This window comes from Zingiber officinale, chromosome 4A, assembly GCF_018446385.1.
Source record: "Zingiber officinale cultivar Zhangliang chromosome 4A, Zo_v1.1, whole genome shotgun sequence".
Classification (NCBI taxonomy): Eukaryota; Viridiplantae; Streptophyta; class Magnoliopsida; order Zingiberales; family Zingiberaceae; genus Zingiber; species Zingiber officinale.
The window spans coordinates 38,075,604-38,097,984 of NC_055992.1; the positions used below are offsets into that span (position 1 = coordinate 38,075,604).

The 22,381-nt window shown below is 41.0% G+C and overlaps 1 protein-coding gene and 1 pseudogene across 3 annotated transcripts; one reads left to right on the plus strand and one right to left on the minus strand.

Annotated features, from left to right (window-relative positions):
* Window positions 1–6,796: 6,796 nt before the first annotated feature.
* On the plus strand, window positions 6,797–12,265 carry LOC121969829 (pentatricopeptide repeat-containing protein At5g50280, chloroplastic-like). Of its 3 annotated transcripts, none has more exons than XR_006108674.1 (4): window positions 6,797–7,690; window positions 8,433–9,885; window positions 11,329–11,952; window positions 12,023–12,265. XR_006108674.1 is itself a non-coding variant. In XM_042520089.1 (2 exons), the coding sequence occupies exons 1-2, from the start codon at window positions 6,828–6,830 to the stop codon at window positions 9,748–9,750; spliced, it is 2,181 nt and encodes a 726-aa protein (XP_042376023.1). In that variant the 5' UTR covers window positions 6,797–6,827; the 3' UTR covers window positions 9,751–10,046. The 3 variants fall into 3 exon arrangements, 1 of the variants encoding a protein (XP_042376023.1); XR_006108675.1 differs by having other exon boundaries at window positions 12,035–12,265; XM_042520089.1 differs by lacking the exons at window positions 11,329–11,952; window positions 12,023–12,265 and having other exon boundaries at window positions 8,433–10,046.
* A 2,765-nt stretch (window positions 12,266–15,030) lies between these two features.
* On the minus strand, window positions 15,031–15,210 carry LOC121974097 (annotated as a pseudogene).
* Between the last annotated feature and the right edge of the window lie 7,171 nt (window positions 15,211–22,381).

The window sequence follows — 22,381 nt, forward strand, 5'->3', positions numbered from 1 at the left end:
TCATACCTATATCAATCGATTAGTTGAATCGATAGTGAGATGATATAGGGAACACTACTCTAAATCATTCCTAGTCGAGTATTAACATTCAGGGACAATGTTAATACAATAAGACTAGCATGTAGGTCAGCTCGATGACTTGATCTCACAAGTCATGGATATAGAGATATCAAGCTGACACATGGGTATACATTGGAGAATGTATACTGAATGACCCGCCAAGAGAAAGTATCATGAATCGTTATATGAGTGTCATATACTTTCTCATGTGGCTATTAGTATGACTATTAGTCCTTAGACCTGAAGTCACCATGGATCCCTACATAAGGAGTTATGTACTTTGGTTTCGTCAAACATCACCCGTAACTGGGTGGACTATAAAGGCGATTACTGGGTATATAACGAATTATGTAGAGGGATGTGAGTGATGTAGATGGGATCTATCCCTCCCATATGACGGGAGCGACATCAGTATTCTTGATAGAGTGAGACCACTAAGTGCATGACCATGCCCAAATGAGTCAACATTAGATGTTGAGCTCATTTGATCGAGTGAGTCTACTTGGAGTTCAAGATTTAGATTGATTAGAGGATGACACGGTCCATGCCTCATATTGATCAATCTAGATGTCTAGGATAGAAGGACAATGTCACATATTGTGAGGAGTCACAATTAGTAGTCACAAGGTGATGTTGGATCTCGACATTTCTTGTAACTTGGGTAGTAATGATGTGTTGCTAGATACCGCTCATTACTTATGCTCCTAAATGGGTTTAGGGCATTGCCAACGTTACAAGAATCTATAGGGTCACACACTTAGGACATTTCGATGGAGATTTGGTTCATATGATGAACCAAGAGGATTAGATTCATTTGATGAATCAAATTGGATTAAGAGTAATCCTAATTGGGCTAATTTGAGTTCGACTCAAGTTGATTCATGTGTTCGATGAGTCTAATTTAGATTTTGACTCATTGAATCAATTTAATTAAATGAATTAGATTCATTATATTAAGTTGGCTTGAATCAAATGGTTAGATTAGATCAACCATGGAAGAGATTGGGTCAAGTTTGACTTGACTTAAGAAGGAAGACCAAAGGTTAATTTTGATTTGACCTTTTGCCACCTCATTGGTGAGTTGGCATTAGGTGGACTAATGATGATACTCCACATCATCATGGGTGCCACCTCATGGAAGTTATAAAGCCATTCTCTTTAATGGCTTCATATTAATTGCAATTAATGCAATTAATTTGGGAGTTTTCACCATTGAGAGTGGCCGGCCACTTTGGGTTTGAATGTGAATTCATTTTTCCATTCAAGTGGTGTATCTTCTTCTTCTTCCTCTTCCTCTTGAAGCTCTTCCTCTCCCTCTCCTCCTTGCTTGGCCGAATCTCACCAAGGTGCTAGCACACCTTTGTGTGAGGTTTTCTCCACCTACGTGTCCGTGTGGATACTTCTAGAGGACCGATGCTTGACGGTCTAGAGATCCGGCAACTCCTTGGACGAGCGGGAACGCGAAAAGGGCACGCTTCAAGGTATATTCTTAACACATAGATCTAGGAGTAGATCTAGATATTTTGAAAATCGTACTCGTAATTTTCGTTTGGTTTTTCCTTGCACGGATCCGTTGGCCTTGGGTGATTCGGGGTTTCCGCGACGCGAAAAGCGGTTTTCGCGGCCCGAAGAACCCAACACATCCACCATTGAACTAATCAATATTTCCTTAGCAATGGAGTCTTTCCTTTTCCATGCATTATAGGCATCAAGGTCACGTCTGTGTTGTGTTGTTGAACCATCAACTGGTTCATCCATAAAGTGATTTGCTGCCTCTAGAACTTCTTATTCCTTAAGAACGTATTGTATCTTGAGGTGCCATATTTTGTAGTTATCCCCATATAATTTTTCTCCTTTATTGAGTTTAGCTATAATATTTTTAGTTGCCATGATCTACATAAATAAATATATTATTTATTATTTTAGTGTAATTCATATGTATGCAATTAATTATTGACTCAGTGTAAATTAGAATTAGTTTACAAAATCAAGTGATAATTAGGTTTCCACTCATCATTTGTATGCGCCAATCTAATCAGCATTGATCAATTATATCACACACATCCCATCTAATGAATGAATCATTTAATATGAACGAATCATATATATATATATATAAACTAATCATATTATTGAACATGAACAAATCATGAAATGAACTAATCATTTTCATATAAACTAATCATATATGTATGAACTAATCATTTTATTGAACATGAACGAATCATGAAATGAACTAATTATTTTCAAGTTTGTTAACATATAACATAATTTTTATATATATGTTCGTGCACGATAGAAATTATTACATTATTCAAAAACTAAATGGGTTAACACTGTTCATATATAGCGACAGTAAATAGAACACTAGTAACATAGATAAGCTAGCAGCACTCCCATTAGGATAAATGCTAGAGCAGTGGGCAAATGCATCCTGTTTATCCTGGATTCTATGATGGGTGGATCAGCCTTAGATGTATCCATCAGATCCATTCTTGGACCTTCTACATACTCTTCAGAATCCTCCTCTGATTCTTCGGGATCCATCTCTAGATCTTCCTCAGGATCCATCTCTGGATCCTCCTCAAAATTTTCAGGATCCATTTCTGGATCCTCATCAAATTCTTCGAGGTCCATTTTCGGATCGTCCTTAGATTCTGCGAGACTTGGATCCTGCTCAAAATATTCAGGATCCATTTCTGGATCCTCCTCAGATTCTTCAAGGTCTATTTCTTTGGGATCTAGATTCTCTTCAGATTCTTCAGGATCCCATTCTAATTGAAGTAAATGCCTGCACATCTCTGAATATGAGATGTGCCCTTCAGAATCATCCCATAGCTGGAATGCTATCTGCTTAAGATGTTCTGACAGTGAATAAACCAGAGCCCATCTTCTTTATTTGTTCTAGACTGGATACCCTTCTTGCTTGAGTTTTCAGAACAGCCAATCGAGCCGACCAATAAGCCAACCGACTCCGTGATCCGGGTCATATTCCAACTTCTTGATCTCCTCCCAAAGCTTATGCTGTCGTTCATAGAGACTAGTTATCGTGTATATTATTCATGGTATCTGAAATTGAAAATAATGATGTCAGTACAAAACTGACAAACCAGTAACAAAATCGGCCATATTAAATTCCCACACATAGAACAAATATATATAGAATACTTGCAAATAAGAAAAATAAATTTTCTTTATTTGGGGAGTCTCATGTGATTGACACATTGGATCTTTTGACCAGCTCCTGTGTTCGGTCCATTTTCCAGTCAAAACTAATCTAATTGGAAATGTATGTTTTATCTGTGCTTGTTCTGACTCATTTAAGTCAATCTCAGACTTATTGATCAAACTCAGGTCCATTTGATCAAACTGATATCTATTGGATTAAGTCTAATCCATTAGAACAAATCTAATTAGCTTAGTTAAACCAACTAATGGTTTAAATCACAGACCAGGTCATATTGGACCAAACTAATCTGATCAAACTAGTTTGTTTAAATCAACTAATGATTTGAACCAGCTCTTGGTCTGATCGGACATCCTAACTCATGTAATCAAAACTATCCCAATTAATAATAAACTAATCTGGTTAAACCAATGAATAGTTTGAACTAGATATGAGTATTATTGAATTTAACTAGTCTGGTTAAACCAACCAATGATTTGAACCAGATTGAGATCTGGTTGGACTAAGTTAGGATAGTTCAATTTTCAATTAATTGAATTATAAATTAATTAAATATATATTTATTAATTAATAAAATATTTCTTCATACATATAATTAATTAATAAATGCATTTAATCAAACATTTTCTTGCAAAACCTTCGATTTTTTACAGCTTCCACTGTTCATCTCATTTTTTTTCTCTTCTCAATCGATTAAGATTAATCAATCGATTCAATTGATCGATTAAGATTAATCAATCGATTCAATTGATCGATTAAAACAAATTCAATCGATTGAATGAATCATTGTGTCGTGAAATTAATCGATTTAATTTTCTTATCAATCAATTTAAATGAATGAATCGATTGAGTAATTAATTAAAATAGAAAAAAAAAAACTATGTCGTCAAATTAACACGGTTCATCTTCTATCTTGCGACAAACGTGAGGCTTCCCTTGACCGACTTTCATTGATATTTAAACGCGATCGTCGGTGCTCCTTTGTCGTGACTCTATGCCGCCGAGGACTACACAATTTCCATGTAGCCGGGTGGAAATCGTGACTTCAGGATGCCGATTCTTGCAGAGATCGAGTGAAATCGCAACGTCACGATTTCTCAGTTTCGTGCATTAAAATTCATGCTTTCAAAAACGCTCTGATACCATTGTTGTCTTTTTGACAGTATGAATCAAACACAAAATAAATCGGTAACAACTCACAGTGATCTTCCGAGAAAAAATCGAAGAAGATGTCGGCGAAGACGTTGTTGCCGTCGCCGAGAAGATTACCGTTTGAAACCTCTTCAGATTTTTCACGAATCAAATCCCGACCACAAGACGTTTTCTTTGCCCACCGTCGCTTTTACTGTGCACATTGATTACCGTCTCCCTCACACACCTGGATTGCTCTTGGACGCTTCATTATATAAGAAGCAAATATCGGTTATAAATCAATGCTTTGACGGTATTCATTGGAGGAAGACGAAGATACGTCCAACAGTTTGCCTATGGTGCAGCCGAAGAAGAGGTGGTCCATAAACTCGTCCTCTCTTTGACAAAGCGAACAGGTTTTGCAAGCTTCTTATGGAATCCTGTCCTTGGTGTGTAGTCTTTCATTTGCAAGTAACTAAAATGTGAATTGGTGCTTCAGTATGAGGTATGACTTCCATTCAACTGATGACCACGCCTTGGCATCACTTCGCGGCTTGAAAAAAATCATAGACGATGACTGAACCTCGCTGTTGTGCACCACCAAAATAGGATTCCAAAGTGACCGCCCCTTGCTGGGCAGTGTCGACTTTGTCTTCCTTATCGAATTCATGTTTTTTTTTAATCCAGATATCTAACTTTATGAATTGATTAATCCTCATCTGATTTGATTTTATAGAAATTTTTATTTGGACATCAAGATAAATTGAAAATCGCTCATGGAGGTATATTCAAATGATCAACATTCTTAAATCTATTTTCTATTGGAGGAAAAATCTCCTGTAATGTATCGTAACTAAGATTCGAATCTTAGATCTCTGAGTTATTTATTAGACGACCTAACCATTATATCATTATCATGAGAGCTTCTTAATGAGTTCATTGTTCATATGGAAAGTGAATTTGAGATGAGTACAGTAAAAGCATCGACCTTCTTTCTAGTACAACAAATTAAAAAAAACATAGACATATATTTCTAATGGGTATATATGTAAGATATTAATGTTGTGTAAAATAGTTACACTTGATTGCTACTAAAAGGATCTTAGGATATCGTAAGGTTACTCTAATTTGAGTCTTTGGTATCCAAGGACTAAGATATTTAAATAGATTGGATGTTTTGATTTTGATTATGCGAATTATAAATTAGATAAAAAAATATTAGTCAGAGATACCAATTTCTTAGTTGTTCCTAAGTAATTTGGAGTAGTGGAAAATGATATTGTATTGCATTTTCCTCAACCAAGTGCCAAGGGCCCAAGGCTGAGTGTGTAATGCGATTGTTTTGGATGATACACACTTGACGACAACAAACTTGAGTAAAAAATATTCAAATATTGTGAGTTGTGATTAGGGGTATAAACGAATCGAATTGAGTCAAATATATAGAAAAATTTAAGTCTCGAATTCAGCTCGAAATAGGTATATTCGACTTTGAGCTCGATTTGAAACTCGAAAAATTCAAAATGTTTAATTCGAGTTCGGTTCAAATTAGGGCTCAGGTTCGAGGTCGGCTCGAAATATTCGAACATGCTAGTGAACTATTCGAATTATTACTCGAAAATATGTTCAAAAGACTTGAAATTTATTTATTTAATATATATTTAACTTATATTAATAAATATTAAGGTTTACGAGCGGCTTAAAATAATATAATTTGGGCTCGAATTTGGCTCGAAAAAAGTTCGAACATGTTCGAGTTCGATAAATTCTAATACGAATCGAATATTTTTTTAACCAACTCGAAAAGTTCACGAGCCGACTCGATTCGTTTGCAGTCTAGTTGTGACAATCACAATGTAAACATCATCAATTTGATTAAGAATCCTATGCATTATTTTAGGATGGAACATATTAAAATAAAATATTATTTCATTAGAAATTATATGATAAAAAGTGAAATATTTAATTACGTTGGTTTAAAATCTATTAGTATATTATTTGTTCCGGGACTAATGTAATAGTAAAAGATGGGTCGAACTTTATAAAATTTATTCCAAAGGTTAGTACCTGTTCGTGATTTATCTCCTCCGTGTTGATCCTGAGATGAATTGACGGAAACGTTAAGGACAAACATATTCATCTTTTTAACCACAATGATTCAAATCTCACTATATATTATATTTGAAAATTTTCGTTCCTTAAAATTTATTTATGCTTTCTAATTTATTCCGGCAGTTGATTGAAAATTTTTATAGGCATGATCGGACACTTTCAAGATTAGTTAGAGGATTTTAGGAGTTGGATATGTGGGTTACGGTAAAATAAATAAAAAAAAATGAATAAAGTGAGAATTAGTTGAACCAAGTTGAGACAACTTGAACCAAGTTGAGCCACCCACGCCAAGTAGATAAAAGGATAAAGCAAGCAGCGGCAGCGACCGAATCTAGCCATGGAGACGACGGCGCTCCTCCGAGTTCTCGGCCACTTCCCTTCTGCCATTACAACAGCCGGCGCTGCATTGCAATCGCGCAACCCTAAACCTTTTTCACACTTTCCCCCTTTCCGCCGCCCAGCCATCGAGTTCGAAATCCGAACAACTCCCCACGTCTCCGCCGTGCCCTCTCCGGCCCCCATCTTTCTCCCTCATCTCCAGTTCGATGACGACGGCGAGCTCGAATTCCACCACCACCAACGCCAGCAACAAGGACAACAAGTAGTGGAGGAGGAGGATGGCGAGGAAGACGATGGGGAAGGACTTTCCGATTCTATCCTCGATTTCTTCAAGTCCCGCTCGTCCTTGACTGAGGACCCAAAGAAGGAAGGTCGCTTCTCTCTACAGAGCAATCGACGCACCTCTTGGCACCTTGCCGATGTCGAACATGCCGCTGATATCGTGGAGGAAGAGCCAGCGGTCGCTTCCCCTTCTGGCGTCACAGAGCCTCCGCAGTCGATCAATTTTGGAGTCTTCGACGAGATATTGGCCGTCGCAAGTAGCCTCCCAGAAAACGCCACATTGGGGGATTTCCTGGGGCCTTATGCTGGGAAGGTCGGAGAAGGAGACTGCATCGAGCTGCTGGTGAGGATGGGGGAGGAGGGCTTGGCTTCCGCGTGCTTGTACTTGTTTGAATGGATGGGGCTGCAGGAGCCATCGCTGGTGACGCCGAGGTCCTGTTCGGTCTTGTTCCCTGTATTAGGGAGATCTGGGATGGGAGATAAGCTAATGATTCTCTTTCAAAACTTGCCCAAAGCTAAAAGGTTCAGGGATATATGCGTCTACAACTCTGCAATTTCTGGCCTTGCATCCTGTGGGAGGTGAGAAAGTTTGTGTGTTGGTTGCTTTCTTTCTTCATGCTAAATGTTTCTTCATGCCAAATCTTCCCGAGAGAGAGGGATGAACACATTAAGATAAGAAGCTCCCATCTTCTTTTCTGATCATCTTCAGAAGCTCTAATCACAGAGTTATGAATTTGTTTAGGTCGCACATGATTTGTAGAGAGTACAACGATATATACCTTATCCAAAATGGTAAAAAAGAATTAGCTTTTCGCTCATGTGGAGACATTGCAACCTTGTACACAGGTGCCACTTAACAGACAGATTAACACAGGACATTTATGCATGGGAATTCTCCATGTTCTAGTTTCTAGTGTCCTTACAGTCATCATCCCATTTTTTTTTTTTTTTCATGAGTCACATGGTGAGAATAGTTGGTAGGACATCAATCCTTGGTGAGGAGCATTACAGATTTGACTTCATCTTGAAGAATATTGCTCCAGCTTCCTCAGCTCGACACTTTTGGCTATATGAAATGTAGATACACCACCATGTTAACCTTGAAGGCCTTGTTCTTGCACTTGTATTGCATCTAGGATCTGATTTAACAACTTCCATGCAGTGCTTTCAATTGCATTTGGTTTTCATCATTTAAACAATAATTGTTTCTTAAGTTGGTTCTATAACTATATATGGTCAGTGCACTTTGTTATGGCTGGTTTTGTCATTTGATCATACAAATTGCCTTATCCTTTTTGAATGTGAACCTTTACAAATATAGGTATGATGATGCACAGAAAGTGTATGACATTCTTGAAGCCAACAATATTAAGCCAGATCATGTGACTTGTTCGATTATGTTAACTGTCATGAGAAAGAGCGGTACAAATGGAAAGGATGCTTGGGAATACTTTCAAAGAATGAATAGAAAAGGTGTCAAATGGAGTTTGGAGGTTATTGGAGCTCTAATTAAGTTCTTTTGTGATGAAGGATTGAAGAAGGAAGCTCTCATCATTCAAGCAGAAATGGAAAAGAAAGGAATTACATCAAATATCATAATTTACAACACCTTGATGGATGCTTATAGTAAATCTGACCAGGTTGAAGAGGTAGAAGGAATCTTTCTTGAGATGAAAGAAAAAGGACAAAAGCCAACAACGGTAACCTATAACATTTTAATGGATGCCTACAGCAGAAGGATGCAACCTGAAATAGTTGATTCTCTAATATCTGAGATGCAAAATGTAGGCTTAAAGCCTAATGTCAAATCATATACTTGTCTTATAAATGCCTATGGAAGGAAGGGGAAAATGAGTGACATGGCAGCAGACTCATTCTTGCGGATGAGAAAGGCAGGAATTAAGCCCACATCACACTCCTATACTTCCTTGATCCATGCATATTCAGTTGGAGGATGGCCTGAAAAAGCATATGCTACATATGAAAAAATGAAAAGAGATGGAGTTCCTCCCTCCATAGAAGCTTATACAACTTTGCTTGATGCATTTAGGCGAGTTGGCAACATTGATAGATTAGTAGAAATTTGGAAAGCAATGATCGGCGACAAGGTTCAAGGCACAAGAGTTACATTTAATATTATCCTGGATGGTTTGGCAAAACATGGTCTTTATGTTCAAGCAAGAGATGTGATACATGAATTTCAAAAATTTGGCTTGCAGCCAACAGTCATGACTTATAACATGCTGATGAATGCATATGCAAGGGGAGGACAACACTATAAATTGCCACAATTGTTGAAAGAGATGGGTGCTCTCAATTTGAAGCCTGATTCAATAACTTATTCCACAATAATATATGCATTTGTTCGTGTACGTGATTTTAGTAGAGCATTTTATTATCACAAGCAAATGATCAGAAGCGGGCAGGTTCCTGAGGTTCGATCCTATCAGAAATTGCGAGCTATTTTGGAAGTCAAAGCTACAACAAAAAATAGGAGAGATAGAAGTGCTATTCTTGGAATACTAAATAGCAATTTTGGATTAAAACCCAAGAAGGGGAAAAAGGATGCATTCTGGAAGAACAGAAAAAAGAGATTAATGAGGAACAGGGAGCTTGGTGATAAAAGAGTAATCTTGTGAAAGTCTTGTAAAAATCAAGCATACGATGAACATGCTCTGGCCCATGTTTCTTCTTCATGAGAACACTAGCTCTAGACGAGATGGAATCTCAGATCAAGTACAAACCAGAAGGGCATTTAATCTCCAAACAATTTGGTAGGTGGTTATGAGAAAAAGTGACGTTGTAGGTTCGACAATTTTTCTATCTGTGCAATTGCTTCCTCGTAATTGTTTTCATTTCCAAAATATATTTTAAGTAGTGGCTAAGAGGGTTATTAACATGGTTCTCATTAATTGCTATTTTTTATTCATATTTACATGCTTCATTTGATTCTAAATTTTCCCCTAAAAGGATAATGCGTAACACCTCAATGTGGTAGGACATGAAATTTTTCCTAACCCATCTTCATGTTGTCCTTCTTGCATTGACTAGACTATTAACCTACACTTGTTAACCTGTCAGGAATAGGAGTTTATAAAAATTGATGTGTCAATATGCTATGCTTGATGTTGAATCAAAGCATTTAAGACACCTAGGCTATGTTTGGATTTTTTTTTATAATTTCCTTTTCAATGAAATTAAAAATTTTGAGATGAAATATTTTCATTTCGACCTGTTTGGAAATCTTTTATGTCACATGATGAAAAAATCATATATATATATATATATATATATATATATAATTTCCATATAGACTTAATACTTAGTACTTCACTATTGGTACTTTATAAAAACTCTTTTAAAAACACATATTTTTTAAAAACAAGAGAACCTTGAGAAGTTTTTTAGAAAAATTAAAATTTATTTTGACAGATGCAACCATGCTAAACATGTTCTCTATATTAGTTTTCATTTTCTAAAAAATGGAAACAAAAAATTGAAAAAAAAATTTCCCAAAGATTTTAGTTTTGTTTTAGCATTACAATGCTTAAGTGGCTAAGAATTTGTGAAATTACAATGTCCTCCAATCCTTTATTGTGAGCCTTATCAACTACTGGAATTGTTTCAATTCTACCCCAAAACTTTTTTTGTACCCATTTTTTTTTCCGTGTTTTGCTAATATATAGCATTGACAAAACCATTTCGGGGTTGTGACATATTTATGTGATTGTAAACGAGAGCTTGTGTGATCTGTTATACAATTTGTAAGAGATGGGTTTCCCTTATCAATTTCTTGAATTGTTACAATTCTATTCCGAAATTTTCTTTTTAATTGTATACCCAAATATTTTATTTACTATTCAATCATAGTTAGCATTCAATAACTGTTTGGGGCCTATGCCCTATTTTATGTGGTCATTCATGAGAGTTCCTTCATATAAGCCAAAATTATGAATAAAGTTCAAATTCAAACTTTATTTTCAATGTTGAGATACTCTTTATGGTAGAGGTTGCAACTTATCAACTAGAAATAACAATCAATACCAAACTGCTGATAACCTCTTCATAACTCCTCAACATGTATTTTGGTCCTGCCCCAGGGCATAGCCGAGTTGGTTATCATATGGTAGGTTTACAGAATTGTGCAAGGGTCGAATCCCGGCAAAGACCGAGGAATTACCCTCCATGTGATGTTCATTGTTTGATATTTTGTGCAGCACAAGGATTTTTCACCTGTTCTTTGAAGAAGAAGATTGCTCCTAAGTGGATAGGTTGTTGATTATCTATTTTATTTCTGTTATGTATAATTCTGAGGACTTTGCTGTTTTAAATGCTCCTGAAGAACCTGTTGCAGTGGGGTTACCTGCCTCCGGTGTTGATATAACTGTTGGTGATACTTCTAAACTGGTTCTGGGTCGTGTTTTGGATGATGGCATTGCATGTAACAATAGTTTTACTTGTTTGGACTTCCCTTCCATGGATGAATTCTACAATTGATGACTTTTGTATGTTCCATGATCCTTGGCCCTCTAAGATTGATCTATCAGGTGGTGATGGTGTGAATTGCTTCGGGAATTGTCACGAATGGGAAAAGATGTATAAGAATTCTGCTGGGCCTTTTCATTGTGGGAGCTCTCAAATGCTCTCTTTGTTGCAATAAAGGAACTAATATATGAAGTCCTATAATCCGGATGGCATTTTCATTTTGGAAACTCATGTTTGTGAGAATAAGGCTGCTGGAATTTCCAAGCTGATTTCTGATTGTTTTTCGTTATGGAGGTATTGAAGATGATCCAGAAGGAGAATATGGTTGCTATGGAATTATATATCAAGTTTATCAGGTGAGATTTTTGTTTCTTTAATTATTAGCTGAAAGTTATTGTTTTTTTTTATTTTTTATGTTGATATTAGGGGATTTGGAAGGCTTCTGTCACTGATGGATTTGGTAGACAACCCTCCAAAGGCAAGTTTGAAGTGGTCAAGGGAGTTGGGGGAGTTCTCAAACTGAAAGATGAATTGTTGACTAATCCTGAACTTGAGGAGTCTCATATGAGAAAAAAAAAAAATCCTGTGATAATGTTTTTCTCTTGGAGATTCTAATTCGAAATGTTATTGATTCTAAGACATGGTAAGAAGCCATCTAAAGGGATCAAACCTATCTGGTGCAAGTGAGCCTTTAAGGAGGAATAAACATGGATGATAATGATTCTAAGACATGGTAAGAAGCCATCTAAAGGGATCAAACCTATCTGGTGCAAGTGAGCCTTTGAGGAATAAACATGGATGATAATGATTCTAAGACATGGTAAGAAGCCATCTAAAGGGATCAAACCTATCTGGTGCAAGTGAGCCTTTAAGGATGAATAAACATGGATGATAGACGTATAAAGTTGGCTTGTCGCAAAAGAACACCACCAAAGATGAGGTGTTGGCTATAATGAAGACCTTTTCACCTATAACCATGATTAGGCCAACTATGTTCTACTGAAATAGTTGCATATCATGACTATAAAATAATACAAATGGACATTAAGGTCACATTCTTTAATTAGAACTTGATAGAGGATGTGTATATCAGTTATATGATACATAGATTGGATTTCCAAGTTGCATCGACTCATTTATAGATTGAAATAAGCATTTTGAAGCTAGAATCTCGATTTTGATAAAACAGTTAGTTTGACATTTAACAGAATGAAAATGGAACTTATGTGTATAAGAAGGTTTATGGAGCACAATCATTTTCCTTATTCTTCATGCCCATTATCAAGGGGGAAAAAAACTTGATGATGAGATTCTCTGAAGGGTTTGCTAGAGACAAATCTATGTACTATGTTGTTGGACTCTTTCAAACTTTATACACTAAGAAAATATCGAAGAGGTTCAATATAGAAGAATCTAACAGGAGATTAGTTCTAATATTGTTTGATGTTTTACAGGCCTGGCCCTGGAGGAGGGCCATCCTGGGCGATGGCCCTGGGCCATCCTGGGCGATGGCCCTGGGCCTAGATTTTTGGGGGGCTCAAATTTTTTTAAAAAATATTATGTTTAAGTTTAATAGGTGTAGTGCAGGAAATCAGGAATTAAAATCAGATTTAGGGCTTTCCGCTTTTGCTTCTGCCGCCGCAAAAGAGTGTGAGCAAAAGAGTTCTACTTGTTAATAAACGTCAAGGCCTTCGACCACAGGAAGAGTGTGAGCAAAGAGATGATGAGGCCATGGGAAATTAAAGGAAGTAGATGGTAGCCAATGAACTCGAACAGAATCCAAATAGCAGTGGCACCAACGAGTATTCCTGCTGAGATCTTCTTGTCCCTCCATAGAATCAAATTAGCAGTTAAAATGGAATGTTATAAATCAAATTAATGAAGCAAAGAAACAATTGTTTACTCAGGACAATGAAATGACTTAATTTTTACACTATGAACAAAAATTTTAAACTAGTTTACCTTGAACGATGCAAAATACGATCGAGAATTCACAGCCGAAGAAGAAAAGTACACGAGTACTCAAATTGGCATGGCGTCGTTCTCTGACGCGTTCCCCACATATCGTATAAACCCTAAAAACTTTCCGCAACTGGAAACCCAACCATTATTATACTAGCAACGAGCATAGCGCTGCCCCTCGAAGCAAATAAACAACTACGAATCAAGTGCAGATCCGATCTACACAATTTCAGACAAAATTTCTACCAAAAAAATCCAAACATCGACGAATTCTCGCCCAAAAGAAGACAAAGAAACTAGATTTTCGAAGGAAAAAGTACGATGAGGATACCAAAATGAGTTGGATCGAAAGGTACCTTGGCCACCGCCGAGGATGTGGTGAACGGACTTCTCCCTGCCGAAGAGGCAGAAGACCTTGGCTTTCTCAGGTAGTAGGCGGCGCGCCGCACGACCGCAGCGAGCTTTTCTTCGCTCAGATGCAGGCGGCGGCAGAAGCAAAAGCGGAAAGCCCTAAATCTGATTTTAATTCCTGATTTCTTGCACTACACCTATTAAACTTAAACATAATATTTTTTAAAAAAATTTGGGCCCCCCAAAAATCTAGGCCCAGGGCCATCGCCCAGGATGGCCCTCCTCCAGGGCCGGGCCTGCTTGGAGCTCTCCTCTGGTCTCAGTTCACCAGTGAACTGTTTGCTTATTTCCTTTTTTATTTTCAGATCTCCGCCGCACATTCCAGAGGTGAGGATACCTAAGGACCAAACTGTGACTCTCTAAAATATTACAAACGACTTTACCAAATATGATAATGTCTGTAATTGATATTTTGAATTTGTTCAAAGTGTAGATTGTTATCCAAATATAGCAATTGCTTATAGAATTTTGTTGATTATGCCTGTTACAGTAGCATCGGCTGAAAGATATTATAGAAGATTTTGCAAATAGAAATGTTAGAAGAAGTCATTCTAGATAAATTATATATTATTAAAAATTTATTTAGGATCTCATTTTATTATTTCGCCCAGCGCCTCCTGAGTCGAAGGACCGGGGCTGTTACCAAACCACACCCAACTTTCAATATTATCTAAATAATGCACCACACTTTAGAATTTACCAATTCACGCATCATATTCCCATAGTACCCTTGATGCAATTCACGCAGAGAACATGTTCTCATCTGGACCATCACAAGCATCCTAAGTATATTTGAAATATCAAAATACAAGATTGTTTTTTATATGTAGGGTGGCTCTGAGACATGTCATTAGAGGTAACAACCTAGTGCTCCTAATCTTTAGGAGTCATTAAATTTGACATACATATATAATATATATTAGTTATCATAGACATGTATTGTATGTGTAATATAGTACATAAATATACGTAAATTAATATCTAAAATTCATAAATTTTATGTGTAATATAATACATAAATATACGTAAATTAGTATCTCAAACTTGTAAATTAAACTTGGTAAGTGTACGTTAGATTTATGCAGTAGTACAATGCAAAGGAGACGATGCTTGAGAACTCAAGCAGTAAGTTACTGTAACAAACTTTCTTTCATAAAAAATTAATTTAATTTTTATATCAAATATTAAACTGATAAGAACAGATACTATACCCGTCTTAGTCAAAAGGTCGAGAAATGTATACTTTCTAACGTGACCCGCTCAAGATATTTATAGAAGTTTCTTCGCTCGTGGTATTGTTAATTCTAAAATGTGAGATTAAAGAAAACTATAATAATGCATATTTTTTTAATATAAAAGATAACTAGAGAAAATTACTAATAAGCCTTAAATTTATTTTTAGTGTATATATTATTTTCATTAAAATTAGTTAGTAAAAAGTCCAGATTCTTAATAAAATATTAGGATTATATATAATTAGATTGTTTTAATAAAAACTTTTAAAAAAATTTATTGGATTATTTTAATAAAGGTCTAAAAAATATATATTTTTGGATTATTTTACTTGAGGCAAAACAATAATATATTTACCATTAAAATTTAAGGAAAAACTCTAAAGAAAGGGAAAAAAAAAGGAATGTAAACAAATCTCCTTTCCTTTTCAAGATTTTATTCTTAAAAATCAAATATGAATTTTGAAAGTTAATTTCTTCCCTTCTTCTTAAAATACTAAAAAATTTAGATTTTCTTAATGATTATATGATACTTATTTGTTTAGGTATTGTATTTTTTGGAGAAGTTTTAAAAATATATTTTGTATGGTATTTGTACTTTTGGATAACCTTAAGAAATATATTTTATATAGAGTTTATGATATTTTAAATAAAATATATTAATTTGTAAGTTTTTAAATTATACGTTAGTAATTTTTTTTCGATAGGGACCTTTTTCGTTTTTTCACTGACGACCCCTAAAAGTAAGGGACGGCCTTGTTCATACGTCGGCTTTTACTTTTTTTCTCTCACTCAATCGTCAACCATTTTTTAGAGTTGCGACTTAGGTTCGTAAAGCCTAAAACCATAATCGATTGTAGAAGCTATGACTTGCATTATCCTAATCTTCTTCCTTTCACTATTGCCCCTAATCGACTTCCTACGTAAGTTGCGACTTTCATCCTCCCAACCTTCTTCCTTCGACTATTGCTTTCGTCTTCAAAATCACTATTTTACACAATATCACAAGGTTGATGGTTAAGCTCTGCATCTTCTCTAAAGGTTAGCAGTTTAAGGTTAAATCAACGTGTTGCGAGTCTGTCACTCTCCTTTTCCTTATTATCATGATGACAAAAGAAGAATATGCTCGTCCCTAGCACTCTCGTCAACCTATCTCAGGACCAACACGAAGGAGGTAAATCACGGATGATTACTAGCTTTTAGAATAATGACTAACACATAAGAGAGGTATGACGACTACTAGCCTTTGGAATAGTGACTAATATATAAGGGAGATATTTACTTTGACTTTTTTGAGATTCGAATCTCAGATCTCATGGTGATTGATCCGGTGGTAAGAGTCCGGACCCCCTAACGAGGGGTCAAGGCCACGTGGGGGTCAGAGGACCAGGTGGTCCGTCGAAGAAGGGTGAGCCGACCGGACGTATGACAAAAGGGCAGGCCAATCGGCCTGCTCGTACACGTCTAATAGTGAAAGACGCCTTGACAGGGGTCGGGGTTCCGACGCTCAATAAAGTAGTAAATGGCCGAGCGGAAGGGCTAAGAGAGGGCAGGACATAATGGGCGCGCCGCCCGGCTGGCACGGGAAATTAGGGCCATCCGGACGACGCTATTCACGCCGGTCGGCCGGACGGACGTCCTGGCCGGGCGGTGGGTGAAGGATAGGAACATCTTCTGACAGTCATCAAGTCCTATGGCTAGGCCATACTCTAAGTCTGACAACAAGGTGTTCTGTTGTCCCATCGAAGACATGATTTAACTGTAAAGGTGTCTGGTAAACACATACCGAGGTATGGGCTGCGGACACGTATGCGCCTCGGTGGACGTGCATTAATTCTTTCACCGCTCTATATAAAGAGCCTCTTCCTTCGTCGGAGGTACGCGCTCTTGGATTTTTGGAGCCACCTTTTGCTGTTCGCTTACCTGACTTGAGCGTCGGAGGGTCGCCGCCGGGAACCCCTTCCCGGCCCGACTTCTGTGCAGGTTCGCCGGAGATTCGTGCGACCCCACGGAAGTCTACACCATCGACTAGGAGTGCGCCACGTGCCCAGTGTCCTTTGGTTCGGTGGTTCGGACAGGATCAATTGGAGCCACCTTTTGCTGTTCGCTTACCTGACTTGAGCGTCGGAGGGTCGCCGCCGGGAACCCCTTCCCGGCCCGACTTCTGTGCAGGTTCGCCGGAGATTCGTGCGACCCCACGGAAGCCTACACCATCGACTAGGAGTGCGCCACGTGCCCAGCGTCCTTTGGTTCGGCGGTTCAGACAGGATCAATTTGGCGCCATCTGTGGGAACGTCGAGCGGAAGACCGTCGAGCTCGGACGTTAAATATCGAGAGACGAGCCGGCGTCTATAAATCATCCGAGCGGAAGACCGTCGAGCTCCGACGTTAAATATCGAGAGACGAGCCGGCGTCTATAAACGTCCGAGCGGAAGACCGTCGAGCTCCGACGTTAAATATCGAGAGACGAGCCGGCGTCTATAAACGTCCGAGCGGAAAACCGTCGAGCTCCGACGTTAAATATCGAGAGACGAGCCGGCGTCTATAAATCATCCGAGCGGAAGACCGTCGAGCTCCGACGTTAAATATCGAGACGAGCCGGCGTCTATCATCATCCGGCGGAAGACCGTCGAGCTCCGACGTTAAATATCGAGAGACGAGCCGGTTATAAACGTCCGGGCGGAAGACCGCCGAGCTCCGACGTTAAATATCGAGAGACGCGCCGGCGAACCGCCCGGAAGACCGCCGAGCTCCGACGTTAAATATCGAGACGAGCCGCGTCTATAAGCGTCCGGCGGAAGACCGCCGAGCTCCGACGTTAAATATCGAGAGACGAGCGGCGTCTATAAATCATCGAGCGGAAGACCGCCGAGCTCCGACGTTAAATATCGAGAGACGAGCGGCGTCTATAAATCATCCGAGGGGAAGACCGTCGAGCGCCGACGTTAAATATCGAGAGACGAGCCGACGTCTATAAATCATCCGAGCGGAAGACCGTCGAGCTCCGACGTTAAATATTGAGAGACGAGCCGGCGTCTATAAATTATCCGAGCGGAAGACCGTCGAGCTCCGACGTTAAATATCGAGAGACGAGCCGGCGTCTATAAATCATCCGAGCGGTAGACTGTCGAGCTCCGACGTTAAATATCGAGAGACGAGTAGGCGTCTATAAATCATCCGAGCGGAAGACCGTCGAGCTCCGACGTTAAATATCGAGAGACGAGCCGGCGTCTATAAACGTCCGAGCGGAAGACCGTCGAGCTCCGACGTTAAATATCGAGAGACGAGCCGGTGTCTATAAACGTCCGAGCGGAATACCGTCGAGCTCCAACGTTAAATATCAATAGACGAGCCGGCGTCTATAAACGTCCGAGCGGATAGCCATTCACATGATACGATCAACGATAGCCTGGTCGTTAAGATCAACATACGGCTGAGCGGCTCGCTTATCCAAGGTGTATGGAAAACCCCTTTGGGGGTAAGGCACAGAGCAAAAGTTGGTCAGTAGAAGATATTAGCGTGTGAACGCCGAGCAGCTTCGTTAAAGTGCTGAGCGGCTTCTCAGTCGCATGATAAAAGACATTAAAAACAATCGACTTGTCTGGCGTGGTGCCGAGCGGAAGGGTTTTAAAGAACACTTAGTCGTGACGAAAGAAAAATTTCTTGCCAAACAGAAGTTGAAGGAATAGAAAAGATTATCTATTATACACTGGGTAAACCAAAAAAGTTGGGCCGAACGGCTGGAATACAAAAAAGTTCATACACAGAAAAAACGCTTATCACGCGTCAAAGTCAAAAAGAGTGTCGGGGATAACGTCCATCACGGTCGCGAGGTCCTCGGGGGGGATAGCCAGCTCGGTGGGCAGGTGGCCCTTGGTCTTCAGGTAATCCACCGCCGCCTTGATCGCTTCTTCGAAAGTGAGGGATATCTTGTCGGTGAACTTCTCTCCGAAATCTTCCGAGCGGAGATACGCCTTCCTCACTTCGTCAGAACGGGCCGACTCCCCCTCTTGATATTCTTTGAGCGCAGCATGGGCCTCGTCGCTGGCGGCTTGGAGATCCTTCAAGTCTCCATCAAATCTTTGGAGATCGGCCGAGCGGCTCTCCTTCTCGGTAGCCAGCAGAGCATCCAGATCCTTGATGCGTTGCTCCAGCCCTCGGATCTCCACTTTCATCAGGTCTATATCCTCGATGGCCTGGAGCTTCCGGGTGGTCGCCGTCTTGATCTCCTTATCTCGTTGCTTGATCATCGCCTCAAGCCGAACGACCTTGCTCGCCAGATCGGAAGCCCTTTTCCGCTCGGCTTCCAGTGATTTTTTGGCCTTCTCCAGAGCGGCCGTCGAGTGTTGGTTGTCCCCGGAGGCTTTAAGTTTTCTCAGCTCGTCCTCCAGCTCGGCCAACCGATTGCTAATGGCAATCTGCTCTACCCAGTTCTACGTGCAAAGGTGAATAAGTTAAAAACTTAATTCAACTACACGAATAAAGAAGAAGAGCATACCCCGGTGGCCTGTTGGAGGTTGCTGTCGCCGAGCTGCCCTGGAGTCATCCCTTTTATGCGACGCTGAGCGTCCTCCCAAGCTTTTGCATGGTGGCCCGTCAAGGTGATCTGCTGCTCGGGGACCACTGGCCGATCAGTAGCAGCCATGTATTTCTCTGAGGGGAGGCGCAGAACGGTCTTAATTAAATTCGAGCCGCTCGGCTCGCTCTGAGAGGCATCGGCCTTACCGGTGGACGAGGAGGGAAGGTCGCCCAAACGCCTGATACGGCGCAGAGTTCTAGAAGGGCTGGATGACGGCACCTCAGAGCTAGCCCTCGGAGAGCCATGTGGGGTCGGAGTATTCTCGAGGGAAATCGTCCCGGACAACATCGGAGCATCCGCACCCCGCTCGGGCTGTGGCTCATCAAGTGGAGTGGAGGCAGACGCAGATTCCGGGCGGTGGCGCTTCCGAGTGACTAGCGGAACAGCGTCGGCCGAACGGCCCTCCACCTCAGCTTGGGTAGGAGGTTCTGTGTCGCCCGATGCCTCCTTGAGGGAGGCAGTAGTGGCTGCGGCTTCAGGGGCATTCTGAGGCCCCTCACTTGCTTCGCCGGTCGGATCACCAAGTCCCCGCTCGGCGACCTCTTTGTTCGTCACCGCCTCAATCTGAGCGGCTTTCAACTTGAGCTTCTCAGTCGCCTTGGCGCGCCACATGACTTCAGCTGCAGAAGCAAAAAATAAATTAGTTAGAACAAAATAAACGGGAAGATAAGGGAACTTCTCATACTGCAGGGCAGATCAGCTGTAGTAGAGGACAAGCCAAATATGTGCATTACTCCCGGAAGGAGCAGCTTGTCAATATGATAACGCTGACCAACCAGCCGTTCGGCTGCATGAAGGTAGGCAGCGTCGCCTCTAAATTTGCCAAGCTCCGGCTGTGCTGGCATCGCCGTCTGCCACTTGGTACGAAAAGTTGGCCGCTCGGGAAAACGTATATAGAAAAAGTGCTCCTTCCAATGTTTGTTGGAGCTCGGCATGCCATCGAAGAGGACGAAACCTATCCTAGATTGAAAAACAAAAGTTCCCCACTCGGCCTGCTTGGGATAGTAAAAGTAGTGGAAGATTTTTGGGTCTAAGGGGATGCCGTTCAGTTTGAACAAAACTATTACTCCGCTCAGCAGCCTAATAGAGTTGGGAACTACCTGGCCGAGCGGAATGCGGAAGTAATTGCAGACTTGCAGGAAAAATTCATGGGGTGGGAAGCGTAGTCCGGCCAGAAATTGGTCTCGGAAAAAAAGAACTGTGCCGATCGGCGGTTCATGAGGCCGATCGGCCGGTGTGGCTAATACTATTTGGTGGTCGGAAGGAATGTCGTAAGTCCGAGCGAGACGCAACGCGTCCTCCTCGTCAAAACGACTTTCCATTGTCGAGTACCATAGACCCGGAGCACCGCCGGTTGACTGCGAAGTACTAGTCATGATCGAGAGACAGGAATGCGGGACAAAGGGGGAAGGTTCAAGCAAGGAATGGAGGAAAACCGAATGAAGGAAACGATTAACAGCAAGAAGAAAACGTTGGGAACGAGAAAGAGGGTCTTACGAGCAAGAAAGATGATCGACGGGGGCCTGGAGTTGCCGAAAAGTTGAGGGGCGAGGTCGCCGGAGAAAAAAACGGGCAGAGGAGCACCGGAGGAGGAGGAACCAACAATGCGGCGGAAACGAAGTCGTGAGCTTTATATCGCCGCCCGGGAGCAACCTCCACCGTCCGATCCAGGTCGTTGATAACGAGGCCATCATCCAGCCGTTCATTTCAAACGGCGGCTGTCCCATCGGAAGTGACGCCACCGCCATACGCTGACAAACGCACGATCGCCACGTGTCAGCAGGATATTGGCCACATTTAATGAGCTCCCCTTACCGTGCGCAGCGCACGTGATGGGTAGTAAGGAAGAGCATAGGGCATGGATTCCAAGAGAATACAAGGCATGGACAAGATACCGCCGAGCGGCCCAATGCAGCAATCATTGCTCAGTCAGATCGGCAGTCCAGTCAGTCGGACTTCGCATCCTTCGACTAGACTCGAGGGGGAGGCAAGTGATCCGGTGGTAAGAGCCCGGGACCCCCTAACGAGGGGTCAAGGCCACGTGGGGGTCAGAGGACCAGGTGGTCCGTCGAAGAAGGGTGAGCCGACCGGACGTATGACAAAAGGGCAGGCCAATCGGCCTGCTCGTACACGTCTGATAGTGAAAGACGCCTTGACAGGGGTCGGGGTTCCGACGCTCAATGAAGTAGTAAATGGCCGAGCGGAAGGGCTAAGAGAGGGAAGGACATAATGGGCGCGCCGCCCGGCTGGCGCGGGAAATTAGGGTCATCCGGACGACGCTATTCACGCCGGTCGGCCGGACGGACGTCCCGGCCGGGCGGTGGGTGAAGGATAGGAACATCTTCTGACAGCCGTCAAGTCCTATGGCTAGGCCATACTCTAAGTCTGACAACAAGGTGTTCTGTTGTCCCATCGAAGACATGACTGAACTGTAACAGTATGGTGTCAGGTAAGCTCTCTGACAAGTACATACCGAGGTATGGGCTGCGGACACGTATGCGCCTCGGTGGACGTGCATTAGTTCTTTCACCACTCTATATAAAGAGCCTCTTCCTTCGCCGGAGGTACGCGCTCTTGGATTTTTGGAGCCACCTTTTGCTG

Bases quoted from the DNA above. Each gene is read 5' to 3' on its own strand.
- LOC121969829 (XM_042520089.1), top strand. From the start codon at position 6,828: ATGGAGACGACGGCGCTCCTCCGAGTTCTCGGCCACTTCCCTTCTGCC. The intron at 7,691-8,432 runs GTGAGAAAGTTT...TTACAAATATAG, and splicing joins GGCCTTGCATCCTGTGGGAG to GTATGATGATGCACAGAAAG.